Source organism: Aspergillus viridinutans, assembly GCF_018404265.1.
Source record: "Aspergillus viridinutans IFM 47045 DNA, scaffold_3, whole genome shotgun sequence".
Classification (NCBI taxonomy): domain Eukaryota; kingdom Fungi; phylum Ascomycota; class Eurotiomycetes; order Eurotiales; family Aspergillaceae; genus Aspergillus; species Aspergillus viridinutans.
This window is the reverse complement of record NW_025091219.1, coordinates 163,943-181,754: the sequence shown is the minus strand read 5'-3', so window position 1 is coordinate 181,754 and position 17,812 is coordinate 163,943. Positions and strand designations below refer to the sequence as shown.

Below are 17,812 nucleotides of genomic sequence, written 5' to 3'. Positions count from 1 at the left end.
TAGCTAGTGGGAGATGAGGATCCGAGTCCGTGGACCTGCTGGACAGTCCGCCGTCACTCTTGATGACACTGCAACTGTCAATGATCTTCGCGCTCACATTGTCGAGAAAACTGGGTTGACAGCATATGATGTGAAGTATGGATATCCCGACCTCAAACCTCTGGTATTAGATGGGTACCCTTCGGAACAGAAAATCAGAGACCTCGGGATTAGTCTAAATGGCGAACAACTGCTCGTCACCAGGAAGGAGGATTCTGCACCGACTACTCTCCAACAAGCACCAAGCGCCGGGGAAAGCGAAAGACAATTATCTACGGCGCAGGATGATGATAGGAAACTGTCTCTCTCGCGCAAGCCGCATGAGGGTGTGTCGGACGATCCTCCCGAGATTGCTTCGCCTGAACATTCGGGCACCTTTGTGCTGCGCATCATGCCTGACGATAATTCCTGTCTGTTTCGCGCGGTAGGGAGTGCAATTATGGGAGGAATGGACACTATGACCGAGCTTCGGTCGATTGTCGCCCAGACTATTCAAGCGAACCCGGACGTCTACTCGGAGGCAGTGCTAGAGAAAAAGCCAGACGACTATTGTCGTTGGATCCAGCAGGAGAATTCATGGGGCGGAGCAATTGAGCTCAGCATTTTGAGCAAACATTTCGATATCGAGATCTGCTCAATCGACGTGCAAACGCTGCGGGTGGATCGGTTCAATGAAGGTTCGCCCACACGGTGTGTCCTGGTGTATTCTGGGATTCACTATGATACCATTGCTTTGTCACCGTCGGATCCACCATATACTCACGCTTATGCCCCTCCGGAGTTTGATACCAAGGTCTTTGATGCAGCCGATCCGGTAGTTCTGGAGAAAGCGCTGGCTTTATGCGAGATTCTCCAGAGCAAACATTACTATACAGATACTGCAGGCTTTCGCATTCGCTGCAATACTTGCGGCGGCATTTTCATCGGCGAAAAAGGAGCCACCGCGCATGCGACTCAGACAGGACATTATGATTTCGGCGAAGCAAGCTGAAAAAGCCGCAATGGATACAGTTGGCTGCGTGTATCTCAGCATTTGGATACGTTATTCGATAAGGTATATCTTTATTTGGGGCGGGAAGTTCTCAAACTATATGCAGAAATCTGAAAAGCCGAGATTCGAGAACGTTGTAGTACAACACATAGCGCGTTTATATATAGCGAGCGGACTTATTGAGTTGACAGAAGACAAAATTCCGTTCTTTGTGGGATATCATAATCATACATAATTTCCAAACCTTCTACACCATCGCTACTTCATCCGCCTCGTCATCCTCTCTGTCGCCTTCTTCGTCCTCTCCAGTATCTGCGCTGTCCTCAGGATGTCCACCCCACTCCACGTCGTGCTCTATAGGGTTGGTGAAGAACTCGTGCAGCAAAGCTTCCTTGGCACTCAGTCGTTTGTAGGGGTCCAGCTCCATGAGACCAGCCAGGAGTCGAGTGGCTTGCCTCTCGCTCTCGGTCAATTCTTCCACACAACTGGCCCATTTCACCAGTTTCTCCCAGCCATAGCCCTTTTCGCCAATGGTAGGAATGTTTGTTTCGAAAATCTGACCATGCATGGCGGCTGCAGTCTTCATCCGACGGGTGCCAAAGATACTTGCCATTTCGATCATGGCATCAACATCGTCGGCGGAGTTGAAAAAAGGGAATCGACGTCCGAGCAAGGTTAACAGAATCACGCCGGCAGACCACATGTCTATCTTGGTTGTTTGAGATGTACATTTGAAAAGGACCTCCGGCGCCCGGAAGCCGCGAGTCCCCGCTCGATTAGCACGTCTTGCCGGCCGTGAGTCGTTCTTAGGGTAGCCAGCCGACAGCGTGGACGTAGAGCAATGAGTATAGTAGTAGCTCTGCAGCAACCGACTGCGGCGTACAAAGTTCGGATTGGCGCAAAGACAGGTGCCGGTATATTCAGACCCCTCACGCTGGAAAAGACGAATGAGAAATTCGGTAGTGAGAACCTTTGAAAGTGGACACTTACTTCCGCCAGACCAAAGTCTACAAGGACTCCTTCGCGAAGCTCAGGGTTGTACAAGAAGTTACTGTCAAGGGGCTTAGAGAACGCGTGACGCAACGGGCCGACACACAGCAATGCACTTACGTTGGCTTGATGTCTCGATGAAGAATATTGTGCTTATGGACGGAGTTTAGCGCAGTGAAAAGGGATCTGAAATAATGTCGCATATCGGCAACCATAAATGTGCGATATTGAATGCGAAAGTCAGTATGGGGAAAGAAAGGCAAGACAGCCACAACCTGGTCCTGGTGCCTGAAAGCTGTGATCAAAGGGCACACGGACCGGCAGCCCCGAAGGTCATGGAGCAGCTCCAGCTCATTTTGGATTCTCAACGGACTGCTGGTAACGTAGATCTTCTTCAGTGCAACGTATCGCGGTTTTCTCCGTTTGGTGACCGACTCCTCCACTCGCCGTCTCTTTGTTGGGGGACTTGACCAGTTACTGCTTTGGTTTTCCTGGAAATTGTCCCAATCGTTCTTGTAATGGTCGTACAAAAGATCCTCGGCTTTGTAGACTGTTGAAAATGTTCCTATGGTAACCAAAGTCCAACGCTCAGCCATACATTCACCAAGTGGGAAGGGTCAATTTCGAGCACAAGACAGAAGGGATGTCGGTACCTTCACCGATTCTGTTCACCAGACGAAACCGATCAGAGATCCCCGGGAATGTATCCTCAAGTTTCTTCATGTCTTCCCGGACCGAGTCGTCCACTTCTTCTTCCTCCTCATCCTCAGCTCCATGGTCGCTCTCTCCGCGACGTGAGTCTGCCGAGGCGTCACTGTCTGAGGCAGTACCATCGTCTAGCACAGCCATGTGCCCTTGTGTGCGATGGTCCGTAGCCCTAGCATTTTGCAGTCCAAAGACACCAGTAATTGGGGCGTGCATTGTGGACATGTCACTAATCAGAGAGATGTTACCACCACTATGGCCGAAGCTAAGTGAGGGGTTCCTCAAAGATCTTGCATGTACCAACGCAATCGACTAGATCCGGGCCCCAGGCCACAGGGTTGGCAATGCGTTCGGATATGAATGGATTATGCAGGGCAGCGCGCGTCGAGGATCTCTCAAAACATCAATTTCGCAGTTGATGACACGGTAGTCGCGTATATGATTGTGTATGATCCATCAAAACGGTTGGTTCTAAAGATAGTGAAAGCAGCATGCAAAATGTCCCTATCAGGTATGGTAATGTTTGTTTATTTCTGTTTAGGATACATAATTAGTTACAGGTAATATAACCAAGGTACCTAGGTAGGTACCTAGGTATCTTAGACACCTTTAAGTTGGTTCTCTTATCATACACAGTACCTCTCTACAGTTCAATACATTGCATGACCCTCTTCATTTCACTGACATTCTGTTAAGCCCGTACAACCTAGGTATGAGTTTCAGTCACAACCTAAGCTGATTGCGTAGATTCCATACAGTATTATAATGTAACATACAGAATTTCACCCACCCCCGTTCAGGATAAGATATATCGTAGCGCCACGGCAGAATGATCTAAAAAGGCAAAACACAAACAAAACCTAAGGCACGCTTGCATCGCCAAACATTCTCCTCCTTTCCCGCTGCCGACTCTTTCACCCAAACTCATCCCCCTCTTTACCCCCACTCTGAAGTGTGAAAGTCCCATTCCGTCACTCAACCTCTCAAGTGTCCTTCGAGGACATCCTCGCAGTCGGCTCAGGATGGAGGACAGGATTCAGTTCGATATCAACGAGTCACTCAAATATTACTTGAGTGATCCGGCCTCTGTTCCCACAAACGATGCCGACCCGGAACTGCTGGATTGCGAAAGCGACCTCGAGCATTTAACGCCAGTATTGATCGATAATGTGCTCAATCCCATCGTAGATGCTGTGGCTGAGAACCCCGAAGCGTTGGCGAGACAGTCATTTTTTGACTCACTGCAATTCCTTCTAAAGTGCGCGATGGCCCCTTCTCCGTTCTCCGAATTTTCTGGCCCTGGTGGAACCCATTCTGAACTTCTCAATCTCTGCAGATATTCGTCTTTCCTCCCTACGAAGTCCCTCAGCAAACTCCTCGACCTAGTAGTGTCCGGGCTGTCTGTCGAAGCAGATATTATCCATGGAGATCTCGAAGCCGACGAGCAGGATGCTATCCAGCACCATAAACAGCTATTGGAGATGTACGGCTTCTTGCTTCAATGGGCTCTCTCTGCTGTGGAAGTCAAAGCGGCAGAAAAGCCCGCGGAGGCTGCGCCTGCTCGGAGAGGTGTAGGTAAATCTGGAAGGTCGAAGGCCAACAACAAGGATGGTACATGGGACTGGACAGCACAGATTCAGATATCCATGGAGACGATGTGCAAAGTGATGAAACTTAAATTAAGCAGGATTTTCATGACCACATCGGACCGCGACACTTTTGTCAACTTGTTCACCCGTGCGATTTACCTCATCTTGGAGAGCGAGCAACGGGTCAAGAGTCTAACCATTCGAATGCATGCTTTCAAAGTTCTTTGCATTGCTGTGAAACATCATGGTCATGCCTTTGGTAGGGTCCAAGAACATAATGAGCAGGCATGCCTGGGCTAACATGCTGTGAAGGAGCGCAGACATCCATCGTACAAAGCCTGACCTATTTTGAGCATCTGTCAGAGCCTATGGCTGAATTTTTACATATTCTTGCGGAGCAATATGACTATCCACAACTATCGGACGAGATATTGAAGTACTTAGATGTCTCACGCATCACCACTAGACTATGGCTAATATCGATAACAGGGAACTCGGAAACAAAGAATTCAACTCGAACGATACACGAGGGCCGAAATCAGTTTCGGCCTTTATCGTGAAACTCTCAGAGCTGGCACCGCGGCTGATCATCAAGCAGATGACTCTATTGGCCAAACAATTGGACAGCGAAGTAATTTCCCTAAGGCAATCTTCTTGGTTGAATATGAAGATGGGGCTAATCATTTCTACAGTCATACACTCTTCGTTGCGCTGTTGTTGAGGTTTGCGGAAATCTAATTGCGGACCTTAGCAGACAAGAAGAACGCAGCGAGAACTACAAAACTCAAATCAATGCGTTCTTTGATGTCCTAGAAGAGAGATTTCTCGACGTCAATCCCTACTGCCGTTGCCGAACCATCCAGGTATATATGAGGATCTGTGACCTCGAACAGAAGTTCCCCAAAAGACGACAGGCGGTGGCGGAGCTGGCGGCAAGGAGCTTGGAAGATAAAAGCAGCAATGTGCGTCGCAACGCGATCAAATTACTTGCGAAACTGGTCTCTACACACCCATTCAGTGTAATGCACGGCGGACAGCTTTCCTACAAAGAGTGGGCAGCTCGTCTCGACAACGTCGATGCGGAACTTAATGCACTACGGCCGCCTGAGACACCCGGCTTCGATGGTGGTGAGGCTTCACATGTCGACAGTGAGCTGTTAGACGACGCGACCCAGATACCTGAAGATTCCCCATCGAAGGCACCACGCATGACCGAAGCGGAAAAGGCTGCGGCCATCCAAAAGGCCGCAGAACAGGCAGCGACATCCGAACTACTGGCACGACTGCAGCTGACCAGGAAATACTACAACGAAGCCATCCGTTTCATTGAGGTGCTTCACTCCGCCTCGGCAGTGGTCTCCCAGCTCCTGTCATCTCGAAATAAGAGCGAAGTCATTGAAGCCATGGATTTTTTTGTGGTGCTTGATGCATATAAGGTTGAGACTGCACGCAGTGGCATCAGGCGGATGCTGCGACTCATCTGGACCAAAGGCAACAGCGATGAAGGCAAAGGAGTTCAGACCCATCTGATTGACTGCTACAAGGGTCTGTTCTTTGATGCGCCGGACTCGTTCGGCCCCAATGATGCCGCAAACTACGTTGCCCGGAACATAATCAGTTTGACTTTTGGCTCAACACCTGCCGAGTTGACATGCCTCGAACAATTGCTCAGTACCATGATGAAAGCCGGTCACATCTCGGATGCGGTTATTGCGAAGCTCTGGCAAGTCTATGGTGTTCAACGCAAAGAGATTTCCAAGACTCAGCGGCGGGGTGCCATTATTATCCTCGGTATGCTGGCCCTGGCGGATCCGGAAGTTGTAATCAAGGAGACCGAAGTGATGCTGCGCATCGGCCTTGGCAACATAGGCAGAAGTGATCTGTTGCTCGCGAAATACACCTGCGTTGCGTTGAAGCGAATGGTGCCTGGACGGCAGGCGAAATCGAAAGACGCTGGCATTCCCAAGCTAGCAAATGATCACCCCGTTCTCAGTAAGCTTGCCGCCATGGTCGAAATTGTGTCAGACAGCAAAGAGTGGTATGGCGTGGCAGAGCAAGCCATTGGAGCCATATATACGCTCTCGAAGCATCCGGATGTCCTTTGCTCTGATATTCTGAAGCGTAAGACTAGGGCTGTATTCCAGCCACAGCTGCAACGGCCTTCTTCCAAGGCCTCCGGCGATGAAGACGAGCAGCGCCCCGGAACAGCCTCCACTGATGATCAAGGCCCGCGGCCAAAGACATCTTCTGCCGCCCTGTCTCAGTTGCTTTTTATTGTCGGCCATATTGCTATTAAGCAGATTGTCCATCTTGAGCTATGTGAACTTGACTTCAAGCGTCGCAAGGCAGAACAGGAGAAGCATAAGGCTGCCAATACAGCCGCCCACAAGGACAACCAGACGGGCGAGGATGATGAATTGGACCTCATTGGTGGGACGACCGAAGATGACTTCACGGAGGCCATGTCTCACGTTCGAGAACGGGAATTGCTCTACGGAGAGAATTCTCTCCTGTCAAACTTCGGGCCTCTGGTTGCGGAGATTTGCGCTAATAGTAACGCTTATCCCGATCGCAACCTTCAGGCGGCAGCGACTCTGTGTATGGCCAAGCTGATGTGCGTGTCAGCCGAGTATTGCGAAAAGAACCTCCCCCTCTTGATCACCATCATGGAGCGCTCAGAGGACCCGACCGTTCGCAGTAACGCGGTTATTGCTCTTGGGGACATGGCTGTTTGCTTCAACCATCTCATCGACGAGAACACAGATTTCCTATATCGTCGACTCAATGATGATGATGTGTCCGTCAAGCGCACTTGTCTGATGACACTCACATTTCTCATTTTAGCTGGACAGGTAAAAGTCAAGGGACAGTTAGGCGAAATGGCCAAGTGCTTGGAGGATGATGACAAGCGCATCGCTGATTTGGCTCGCATGTTTTTCACGGAATTGGCGACTAAGGACAACGCAGTGTACAATCACTTTGTCGACATGTTCGGTCTGTTGAGTGCTGAGCGGAATCTTGAAGAGACTGCTCTGAGACGTATCGTTAAATTCCTGATTGGCTTCGTTGAAAAGGTGAGTTACCCAAAATCTGACAAGATGCGGTGCGTATCTATTCGTCGCAACGCGTCTCTGACTGTTTCTTCTACAGGAAAAACATGCCAGGCAGTTGGCCGAGAAACTTGCTGCTAGACTGCCTCGATGTGAAACCGAGCGCCAGTGGAACGATGTGGCTTATGCTCTGTCCCTCCTGCCTCACAAGAACGAGGATATCGCAAAGACGATAAGCGCAGGTTTCAACAAAGTTATCACCGCAAATTCTTGAGTTAATTGCGACAATGGTGTTGGGGTTGGATTGGTGATTGATCATGGGCATTCCATTTCCGTTCGAGGAGTAAAGGCGCAGCTTTTGGGACTGTGGGAAGGAAAGGTTACTTTATGATTACGAGTATATGGCTTCATGCAGCTACTCTCTTGTTTTGTTTACCATGTCTTTTAGCCGCATGTTGCACGGTGTACTGGGCTGATTCCCGTAGCTTCAGTATTCCCGTTTAGATGTTATGCATTCAGGTCACCCGTTCGAATACGCTCAGAATGTAAAGTAAGGGTAACGGAACGACCTCTTAAAAAGCAGTCTTCTTCTATTATCAACAAGTAGTTCACGGAATGATGGACTGACGGAACCTATCGCCGTCAAGTTGTCTAAAAAAGGCAAGGAATGCACGAGGTAAAGCGAATCATTGCCTTATATCACACAAACATGGGACAATTGGGGGACTAGACGAAACAGAGCCCACCAGTGAGCTGCCAGATACTCCAGATTCAAAGAACGCAATCCCATATGCAAATTTCAACCCCCAGCCTAAAGGCTTAGGCACCTTTTCTTTCGCTTTCTGCCAGTTTATAGTCGCCCTGACGAAGGCCCTGCAGGGCTTTATATCCCTCTTCGGTCAACTCTGGTCTTCCTAAAGGTGTAACACTCCCTGTGAAAAACCGCGGCTGCCACGGTTCGTTCGTCTGTTGCCGCTCTGCTGCCTTTTCTCGCTGTCGCTCTTCGATTTCTTGCTTAAGTCTTGTGGCCTCGCTATATCTTTTTTCTTTGATGGCTTTGGTGACCCCCGCCCAGAATTTGAGAGACTCGTTTGACAACTGCTCTTCTTCGGGAGGTAAAGTCTTTGGCACTGGGAAGAGAGGCGTTACATCAATTAAGAGACGCGGCTCAGCTGTTCCAGCCATTGTGTAATAGATCTGTCCATGCCATGACCCGCTGATCTTGGCAAGAACATCGCCTTCGGGCACATCTTTGATTCTAGTGATGGTATCCTGGTTCGGGTCATACCGGAAAATCAACCCTTCCACCTTGTTCTGGGCTCGACCAATCCAGCCTTCCTCCAGATACTGTAGAATGACCTTGATGCGTGTTTTGGAGCAGGTGATAAAACACGCATCTGAGACTGAAATGGCCAGCGCACCCCGCAATATGCCACCAAGATGAGCACTTGGATGGGTCAGCTGGTATTCCTCATTATCTCTCTTCTCAATATTGACGAAAATTCCCAGGTTGTGTTGACCAGGAGCGACGCGGATGCTAGTGCCTGTAAATTTGGCACTGAGTTGATCGAATCCACGAGCGGAGACTCCTCTTTCCGGGCAGTCTATAAAGAAGGCAGACACTGGTGGATGATGTGATGTCTGTTCAGTCAGATAGCATATCTTGACGGTTTCTCCGAGGTCACTGTCACTGGTGAGGGTCCCGTTTTGCACGCCTGCTGTCGGAGGCGAGGATATGTCCGGGGCATTGTCATGAACCTCCCAACTACACTATAGAAGCCGGATTAGTCGATACTGTCCTGGCACGCCGCGGCGGTCTGCCGTCGTGCATCGACACTTACCCGAAAGAACTCGCCCAGGGTCGAATTGTAGGGTTTGCAAGGTTTGCCTTTGATATATTTCTGTCGGGGGCTTAGTGGATATTTTTGGCAAGACATCCAAGGTGACGTTGAAGCCATACCAGATCCTTGGTAAACCAGAACCTTAGCACTTCCAGCATTCGACCAATGGGTTCATCCGACTTCCCTATGCTGTAATATCGCCTGTCAGATAGCGAGCCTGCGGAGTACAAAAAGAATATCATACTAACCTCGCGAAAGTTTCCGGTCTGTCAAGGTAGTTCCAATATTCTGAGAGATTATCAAGCTCCGTCAGATATCTCGTCGCATCGAACAATACAGCCCGGATCGACTTACCCAAATTCGGTCTGGGCTCCAGAAGATGTGCGGGTAAGGAGAAACGAACAGATGCGATGTCGGCCACGCCAACGAACCTAACAGGTACAGCCAGCGTATTAGGTCCGAGACGTACCACAATAGACCTCAAGGCAGTACGTACTTGCGGAGAATGGAAAGGAAGGTTTTCAGCTTAGACGAGTCATCATTTGCCTTGTCGGGTGTCGCTGTGGCTGCAACAGAAGACATCTTGGGCAAAATCGCCTATAAAATATACAATGTCAAGTGCTCTTTCGGACGAGCAGTGGAGGCAAAGGCAAGATTCCCAAACGGTTATGTCCAGGGTTTAGTCAATCCAGACGCAGGGTAATGCCAGTCTCGGACGGAATTAGTAGTAGAAGAGTCGACAGGGGGAAGTCAAAGACAGCTGAATAGAACGGCGAGTAGGGGAATAACGATGAACACGATATAAAAACCAAGATAGACGTCCCGTAGAACTCCAGGCGGTGACTTTTCGCCTGCCCCAATGGTTGAAGAATAAAGATACTTTAGTTCCAGTTAGCAGATACGTCACCGACAATTCGTTATCGGACAACATAACTAACCTAATATAATAGATAATGACTAGACTAGGTAGTTAACCGATGGCGTTTGACGGGTGGAGGAGGAGACTTGGCTTTGACAAGTTCTGACCTATGATTTCTGGCTCTATTATGGGTCCTTGGCCACCTCAACCGATCGCAACATAGGAGAGAAGAGAAGAACGAGAATCTCGAACGAGGATGAAGAACGTTGTCTTTTTCTTCCCTTATGATGGTGAAAGCATTTTCTATCTAGATCGTCTCGTCTCCCATGTCAGCCGGACTATTCGGCCCAGCCCATCCTTGTCTCATCTCTTGCGGATAAGAAAGCAAGTATGCAGGGCTGTCATCCAATCGGCTTACCACGAGGGGTCAGAGAGCTTTCCTGGGCTTTCTACGGAGGAATGAAGGAGCCATATGGTCCAATCCCGTCAATTGCCCTTTGGCTGAAATTAAGGTACGAAGCTTTCTACCTGAATCTTAAGAATCTGTGTAGATATTATCTACGTGGGCGGGGGTAAACCTTTGCAGCATATGCCCCCGGCAGGTGTATTGCATGCATGACAATTGCCACGGCATTATTATTATCAGCGAATGCCACTCATTCAGCATAGTCTAGTCAGTTCTTGGAATTTCTTCATCGAGCTGAAGAAGTCTTCAAGCCATGCTAGAAATTGATTTCTCCGAAACTCAGGAGCCTCCCTCACCTCAACAGCTTGATCAAGTCAAGCTCTCTATGATTCTTTTGCGCGCCAAGGACCGAATCCACGCTCTCACTGCTGGACCATAGTCGAACCGCCGCCCGGTTGCATAGTCATCGTCCGCCCGGTGGGATTGTTGTTCTTCCAAAATAGATGCTCGGAGCTCCCGCTGCTCGTTGCTGAGCCGGTATCGATGCTGCCTCAGTTCCTCCGCTGAGGCCTTCGCATATTGTACTTCACGATCTGGTGGGATAATCACACCCTCGATGCGATGCCTTGATAAGTTATAGGAGCTATCGGGTCCCAGTATTGTGTTTTCGAGCAGAGACGCGGGACATTCGGGCCCGGGACAGGTTCCTTCGGCCTCCTCACGGGAAGCCAACCAGCGGTTGACTGCTTCCAAGCATTTCACATTGACTGCCAGCATATCTTCAAGCTCAACAAGCGGATCCTTAGCCACGCTGAGAATGGAGAACTCAATTTGATCCTCTTCATACTCCGCCATCCTAGTGAGGATGTTGGGCCGTACTAGAGTCAACCAGTCCTCGTCGGGCGCATATTCCCCTGGATTGTCATCAGCTCATGCCTATCTGTTTGTGCAGATTGAAGCATACTCACCGAGAGCTTGGGGCTGACGCTCCAAGCCGTCAAACTTCCAGACTTTGCCCAGCGCCGGGACAAATGCGATAAAATGGAATCCAGCGTCAGTCTCAAACTCATCATGCCTGTTCTTGCCCGATCGAGAACGTTTGGATGTCGCCTCCACCTTCAGCTGCAGATCTGAATTCAGTATATCCATTCTCCTGCGTCTCAGATGTGAGATGAAGTCACGATGACGGACAAGGACGAAGAAGAAACAGGGGAGGAGTGGGAGTGTAACAAACGACCCACCTTGCAAATGAGTTGTGTATCCTTTTGACGAATTCAAAGTTGTTGATGGCATCACCCCTCAACGCTGGTGTGAACGGCATCGTAAATTCTCTGAAATGTCGTAGGTTTTCCCCAAGGTCGACTCCTTCGATGTTGTTTACAATGTTCAGGAGTGCCACGCTTGCGCAGGCATTACTAGCTGTCTTTGCAAGATAAGTCAAGGAAAATGAGCATGAGACATATATAGGGAAGGAAACAGACCTGGTTTGCAAACCAAAGCCCTTCTGGACAGCTCGCTTCCTGCTTATCAGGATCATCTTCTCGCCAACGAAACAGAAAGATTAGACCATATACTGGTTTACTACTTGCACGTAAGCCTTTTTCAGAATCAAACAGGCCGAAAGAATGTCGGAGACAATGGCACCAGAAGAATCATACTTTAGGAATGCCATCAATTCATCGTCCAGTGAGATGACTTCTTGAACCTTGACCCCTTTGACTCCGAACTCGCGCAGCATCACATTAAAAATAGCCTAGCGAGTATGAGAACCGGCTCGTGGCCAAAGTAGCGCGCATACCAACAGCATGAATCTGCGATCATACTTACCGGCTCCGACTCAAGCTCACAGAAGCCGTTCCATTTCTGCCTTTCCAATACATTGGCGGGATTGCATGGTGCTGCAGTAGATGGGTTTGCCATCGTATGATTGGACGACACAAATGCTGGACTCGAACTGGTATTCACTCTTCTGCGTTTGTTGCGCTGGCTCATGTTGGCCAATTATTTCCTTCGTAGAGTGGTTGGCAGAAGCTAGCTTAGTTCTCTTCAGGAAGATGTGCTCTAGGGACAAGGTCCGATCGCGAATGACCAACAAAATTGCAGAATGTCACAACACTCATTCAGAAGTCAGGAGCCGGTGTCAGGGTGTTATCAGGAAGAAATTGATAGATAAGTTTGCTCGCTGGCTTCCTTTCAATATCCACTTTTGAGTACGTGACAGGATGGAGATCAAAGAGAAACAGCCCGAGGCTCTGAGGGGGGGGGAGAAATGAAACCAACGTCTCTTGATCTTTTTATTTGCAGGGAAATCATCTAAATGACCCAGATAGACAACAAGAATATGGAGTAGATACCAAGCCGATGAAATAATAATGGACGGATGGGTATACTCCGTACACGATACCTTATTGAATTGGGGTTCGCTCAACATTGCTGCCTTCTGATTGGACAAAGCTCCTTCTCGTTCTTCTACCTCCGACGCGACTCCACGCGTTAAGGTATCTCTATATGAGTCCATCCATAGTATGTATGGTAGTAGTAATGATATCATGAAAATAACTACGAGGAGATACTTGAAGATGTCAGATCGATGGAGATATGTAAGAGACCTGATCGGATACTCCACACCTGTGGAATATTTCGATCGAATTACCTGGAAGTACATTATGTTGGATATCTTAACAAGAGGTAACGGAGGCATTCTACTTATTTCCGATCCTACGAACCCAATTTATCCAACTAACATAAAAAGATTTAATATGGTCAAGAGGGAAATAGAACCAAAAAGAAGATAAAAATGAGGAGGGAAAAATGAAAGACGCTCTTATGTCGAGTCGAAATGAAGGGATAGGTAGAAAGAACATCATAGTTGGTAAAAGTTTCTCTCTCATCTGGCTGGAGGAGGATGAAGTATGCTAAGAGCTGTGTGATCCGCACTTGTCGACCCGCTAACCGCAAAGCTCTTCTTTTCCCCGTTCTCTGCTAGCTTCCAGTCAACAACCAGAAACAAAGTTGTTACTCCATACACATCTCTCAGAGGTTGCCGCCACTGCTGTTGCTGCTGATTCTAGGGATATTCATTGATCTCAATTTGTCGCGATCCTCTCAAGTGACAGTGCTACGTATCACCTAAGTTTCAATTGGCGAGTGACGACAGTCGCGTATGGTTTTCTCGGTTTTCAAATTATTAGGTTATTCTTTTGATTTTTGACGTCTTTGATAGATTGGCATAGGTCCGACTCACCTCGATCAAGAGCGGTATCATCTCGGCGACCGCAGCATGCCATGAACGGCACTCCTCGACTTCGGTCTGCCTTTCCTCAGACCCCTCAAACGCTTCAAAGAACAAGAGAGTATAACATTACACCGACGAGGCCTAAGCCACGGGATATCGGGCTGCGGAGATCCCCAGTGAAAGCACCGCAGACCAAAGTGGACGCGCCTCTCGTTCCGACCGGCGTGATAGATGCCCCGTCGCAGAGGCTCTACGTGGTAGCTTTCTATATTGCGCTCAATGCATGGCGTGTCTATGAGTCCTGGACAGCTTCAGATGAGTTGGACTCAACCTGGCTGTTTCTAAAATGGGCTTCCATTGACGGGATTTTTCTCTTCGGCCTGCAGGCCTTGCGCATACCTTGGCTTGAGTGGGCGTTTCCAACAACGCTGGCGGTCTTCTTGATCCATGTAGTCGGTAACATGTTTCTCATGTTTCGAATTCCCGTGCGTATCCCGACCTGCCGTGCGATGTCGACGTGCTTACACCAAGCAGATTCCAATGAGTGCGTGGATCTCAGGAATCATCAAAGTGGCATACGATCGGGAATTATCCATTTCTGAACGTAGTGTCAAACCTGGAGATATCATTCATAATGCCTCTCTCATTCTCGGAAAACAGATCGTTCACATTCTGCCGGAGGGGTAGGTTCTCCTCATCAAGGATGCCCGATACCCGCCAACTGACGTTCTTTAGATCCGCCGTTCTGAACCCGGATCAGATCCCCTTCTGTCTAGATTCTCAGAAAAGCACGGTTAATGTACCGATACGCGTCAATCAAACCGACCCGGTTCTCATAGAACTATTACGCCTAGATCTCAGCACTGGTGAAAATGAAACGATTACAATCTCATCGAAGCAGCTGAAGCAGATGAAACGTCAGGCAGGCAAGAAACTTCCGAGCTCGGACGCACTCGCACACCGTGATATACTCTACCCCATCCGGCGCACTGGCATCTATCGTTTACAAAAAGTTGTGGACGAGTCAAACCTTGAGGTCCGCATGCGCTCATCTGACGCACTTGTCGTTTCCTGTCCGCGCGCACTAATCAAGAACACCCATACTCACAAATGTAAGGGAGAATTATCTAATCTGGTGTTGGAGGTTGAGGGTACACCGCCGTTGAAGATCAAATATAGTAGACAAGTGAATAGGCTTGATCGCGGATTTTCCTTCCAGAATATTCAACCTGATCACCTACGGTCGCCATTGCTAGGGCAGAGAAGCTCAGGCATTTTGTTTGATGCAAAACAGCCGGAGATCGCATGGGCCCAGAGTCAAACCATCGAAGTCCCACTGAACGAATCTCTGAATGTGGGAGGGGAATGGTTCTATACCATTGAAGAAGTCCATGACGGTTGTGGGAATATCGCAAATTATTCGACGCTTCTGGACGAAGTTGATCGATCCTCCCCAAAGCCGCTGTCGCATTGGCACCAGTTCTCCGTACATGAAAGACCTCGTCTATCATTGTCTGGCTGCGATGACCAGCATTTCATCGAGGTCGCGAAAGGAGAACATGTGAATCTTCCCCTAAAGTTTCACCCGGTTGGGCAAGGATATGACAACGATGGGCCTTTCTCCTTGGGTTACTCATTTAGGGGCAACGAGCTAGATGAGAGGGATGCGTCCGACAAGGTTCGCCAGCTTTCGCTCAAAGACCTTGACCAGAAGCCTCAGATAAAGGAATCAGGCTGGTATACGTTGAACTCTATTTCGAGCCAATTTTGTTCTGGAGAAATATTGGAACCTTCGTCTTGCTATCTTCACAACCCTCCGGAGCCTGAATTGGCCCTGAGATACGAGAAGATATTCGACAAGTGTGCCAACAACTCCGTGGGTCTACTCCTTGATCTCGATCTCACTGGCTCGCCGCCATTCCGCCTGCGGTACAGCATTGAGCACTCGAAAGGTGTTGAAACCAAGTCGCTGACGGTCGATGGTCTGCGCACTCAACTCGATTTCACTCCATCTGAAGCCGGATTTTATCGATACCGCTTCTTAGATATTGCGGATACAGTCTATGCGCCTCGCTCTTTGAAAGATAAAGTGCCCGTCTTGGAACAGGACGTAAAACCACCAGCCTCTGCTCATTTCCTTGGCTCCAGGGAAGTGCGCAGAGCCTGTTTTGGTGAACCCGTTTCCGTAGACGTTTCCTTCCTTGGGGAATCGCCCTGGACTCTGCATTACGAACTGGTCCACAATGGCAAAAAATCCAAGCACGTCTTAGAATCCCATGCCGAGATTGCCACTATTGTCACCGAAAGACTCGTTAGTGGTGGTGAATATAATCTGGTACTGACGAGCGTTAAGGATCGTTCGAACTGCAAACGGACTTTGAAAGACAGCGTCAGGATTGATGCTCGGTCGAAGCCGCCTCACGTATCGTTTGGGCAAATCGATAAGAAGCGAACTGTGTCAGCCCTGCAAGGAGCAAAGGTTGATATTCCGCTGAGACTGAGCGGTGAACGACCATGGACGGTGAACTACAGGAATCTAGACGTTGACTCCCCTGCTATTGAGAAGACGTTCTGGCAGGAAAATAGTGTCATGTCAGTGACGCAGGAAGGGCACTATAATCTCATTGGCGTGACAGACAGCTCTTGCCCTGGGTCTGTTGACCAAGCAGCTAGGGATTTCGAGGTTTCTTGGATACCTCGGCCCCACATTGCTGCTGTAGACGGCTCCCCTTTGGTAATGGGAAGCCCCATCGAGAAGCGCGACGTTTGTCAAGGTGACGATGATAGTGTGGAACTTCGCCTGACAGGCAATCCGCCATATACCATTCAGTGCGAACAACAGCGCAAAATGGCCCGTGGCACGTCCTCAGTTCGAACAAGAGGCCTTAAGACGGCCCTCCATGTAACGTCCATGGAAATGGACACGTCTGAAGCCGGGTTATACACGTACAAATTCAAGGAAGTCGGCGATAGCCTTTACGACTATGACCCAAGAAGTGAGCCTGTGATTGTGACGCAAAGAGTGAACCCATTGCCATCTGCGCGGTTTGATGCTCCTGGCCATATTTATGGATTTTGTAAAGAGGATGTCAGTGGTGAAGAATCCATTCCTGTTACTCTGGAAGGCGTTGCGCCGTTCTTCTTGGAGATCAATATCAAACACCATTCGAACGCCAAACCCGAGATCGTGTCAATTCCCAACATCGGCTCCAATCGATACAATCTACCTATTCCGCGTCGTTATCTGAATCTGGGCCAGCACGTCGTGAGCATTCACAAGGTTCGAGATGCGCGAGGATGTCAGCGGACGTTCGAGAACGATGCCTCAACAGTCAGAGTCGCCGTATCCGATGTGCCGACAATCATTCCGCTCGAATCCAAGATCGACTACTGCGTTGGGGAGCGCCTGTCTTTCTCGCTGTCTGGCCATGCCCCGTTCGACGTGTTTTACACGTTTGATGGGGTTTCGAGGAAGGCCACCTCCCGCACAACTAATTTCCGACGCATCGCGGAAAGACCTGGTATATTCACCATTACCGCAGTAAGCGACGGTGCCAGTGGGAAATGCAAGGCGCACAAGAACATAACAAAGACCATTCATGAGATGCCGAGCGTTAGAATTAGCAGAGGTCAAACCTCTGTGGTTGATATACATGAGGGTGGAGAAGCCGAACTCCAGTTCGAGTTCTGGGGCACACCACCCTTCGAATTCACGTAAGTCTTCTTCTTCCCTTCACTGTCGCCCGTCTACCCTGAAGCAAAGAAGATTTTGATGCTCATCGTCATTTCATAGTTACATCCGAAGTTCTATCCCCCGGAAAGGAAAGAAGCCAGAAGTCCTGGATATCAAACACGATATCTCCTACGAGCATAAGAAAACGATCAAGACCTCTGACGAAGGAACCTACGAGGTCGTTGCAATCAAGGACAAGTTCTGTTCTTTCTCCTCGCAGGCGCAAGTAGAAAAGTCCGAGAAGCTATTGGCCGGATCATGATTTGGGGAAAGGGAATGATTGTCACTTACGTAGGCTAGTTGGAGCCGTTCATGTATCGCATTTGTCTGTGTATTATCCCATTCCATGTTTTCCTTTTTTTTTAAAGTTTCCA

At 49.1% G+C, this 17,812-nt stretch overlaps 6 protein-coding genes across 6 annotated transcripts; 3 read left to right on the top strand and 3 right to left on the bottom strand.

The window, feature by feature from the left end:
- Window positions 1–13: 13 nt before the first annotated feature.
- On the top strand, window positions 14–1,030 carry Aspvir_005047 (ubiquitin-specific protease OTU1; the record flags this gene model as incomplete). Its single annotated transcript, XM_043268266.1, has 1 exon — window positions 14–1,030. One exon carries the CDS (start codon window positions 14–16, stop codon window positions 1,028–1,030), a length of 1,017 nt encoding a protein of 338 aa, XP_043124201.1.
- A 247-nt stretch (window positions 1,031–1,277) lies between these two features.
- Window positions 1,278–2,941, bottom strand: Aspvir_005046 (serine/threonine protein kinase CDC7; the record flags this gene model as incomplete). Its single annotated transcript, XM_043268265.1, has 4 exons — window positions 1,278–1,964; window positions 2,021–2,081; window positions 2,141–2,585; window positions 2,674–2,941. The coding sequence occupies 4 exons, from the start codon at window positions 2,939–2,941 to the stop codon at window positions 1,278–1,280; spliced, it is 1,461 nt and encodes a 486-aa protein (XP_043124200.1).
- An 806-nt stretch (window positions 2,942–3,747) lies between these two features.
- Aspvir_005045 (condensin subunit YCS4) lies at window positions 3,748–7,638 on the top strand (the record flags this gene model as incomplete). The annotated part of the gene is made up of 5 exons (XM_043268264.1): window positions 3,748–4,573; window positions 4,627–4,750; window positions 4,804–4,945; window positions 5,007–7,388; window positions 7,465–7,638. The coding sequence occupies 5 exons, from the start codon at window positions 3,748–3,750 to the stop codon at window positions 7,636–7,638; spliced, it is 3,648 nt and encodes a 1,215-aa protein (XP_043124199.1).
- A 545-nt stretch (window positions 7,639–8,183) lies between these two features.
- Window positions 8,184–9,787, bottom strand: Aspvir_005044 (putative oxysterol binding protein (Orp8); the record flags this gene model as incomplete). The annotated part of the gene is made up of 6 exons (XM_043268263.1): window positions 8,184–9,134; window positions 9,206–9,265; window positions 9,325–9,394; window positions 9,454–9,493; window positions 9,560–9,636; window positions 9,702–9,787. 6 exons carry the CDS (start codon window positions 9,785–9,787, stop codon window positions 8,184–8,186), a joined length of 1,284 nt encoding a protein of 427 aa, XP_043124198.1.
- A 1,052-nt stretch (window positions 9,788–10,839) lies between these two features.
- On the bottom strand, window positions 10,840–12,390 carry Aspvir_005043 (ubiquitin C-terminal hydrolase 37; the record flags this gene model as incomplete). The annotated part of the gene is made up of 6 exons (XM_043268262.1): window positions 10,840–11,384; window positions 11,439–11,623; window positions 11,712–11,893; window positions 11,952–12,051; window positions 12,129–12,223; window positions 12,298–12,390. 6 exons carry the CDS (start codon window positions 12,388–12,390, stop codon window positions 10,840–10,842), a joined length of 1,200 nt encoding a protein of 399 aa, XP_043124197.1.
- A 1,365-nt stretch (window positions 12,391–13,755) lies between these two features.
- Aspvir_005042 (putative nuclear envelope pore membrane protein) lies at window positions 13,756–17,700 on the top strand (the record flags this gene model as incomplete). The annotated part of the gene is made up of 4 exons (XM_043268261.1): window positions 13,756–14,190; window positions 14,240–14,388; window positions 14,441–17,419; window positions 17,499–17,700. 4 exons carry the CDS (start codon window positions 13,756–13,758, stop codon window positions 17,698–17,700), a joined length of 3,765 nt encoding a protein of 1,254 aa, XP_043124196.1.
- Between the last annotated feature and the right edge of the window lie 112 nt (window positions 17,701–17,812).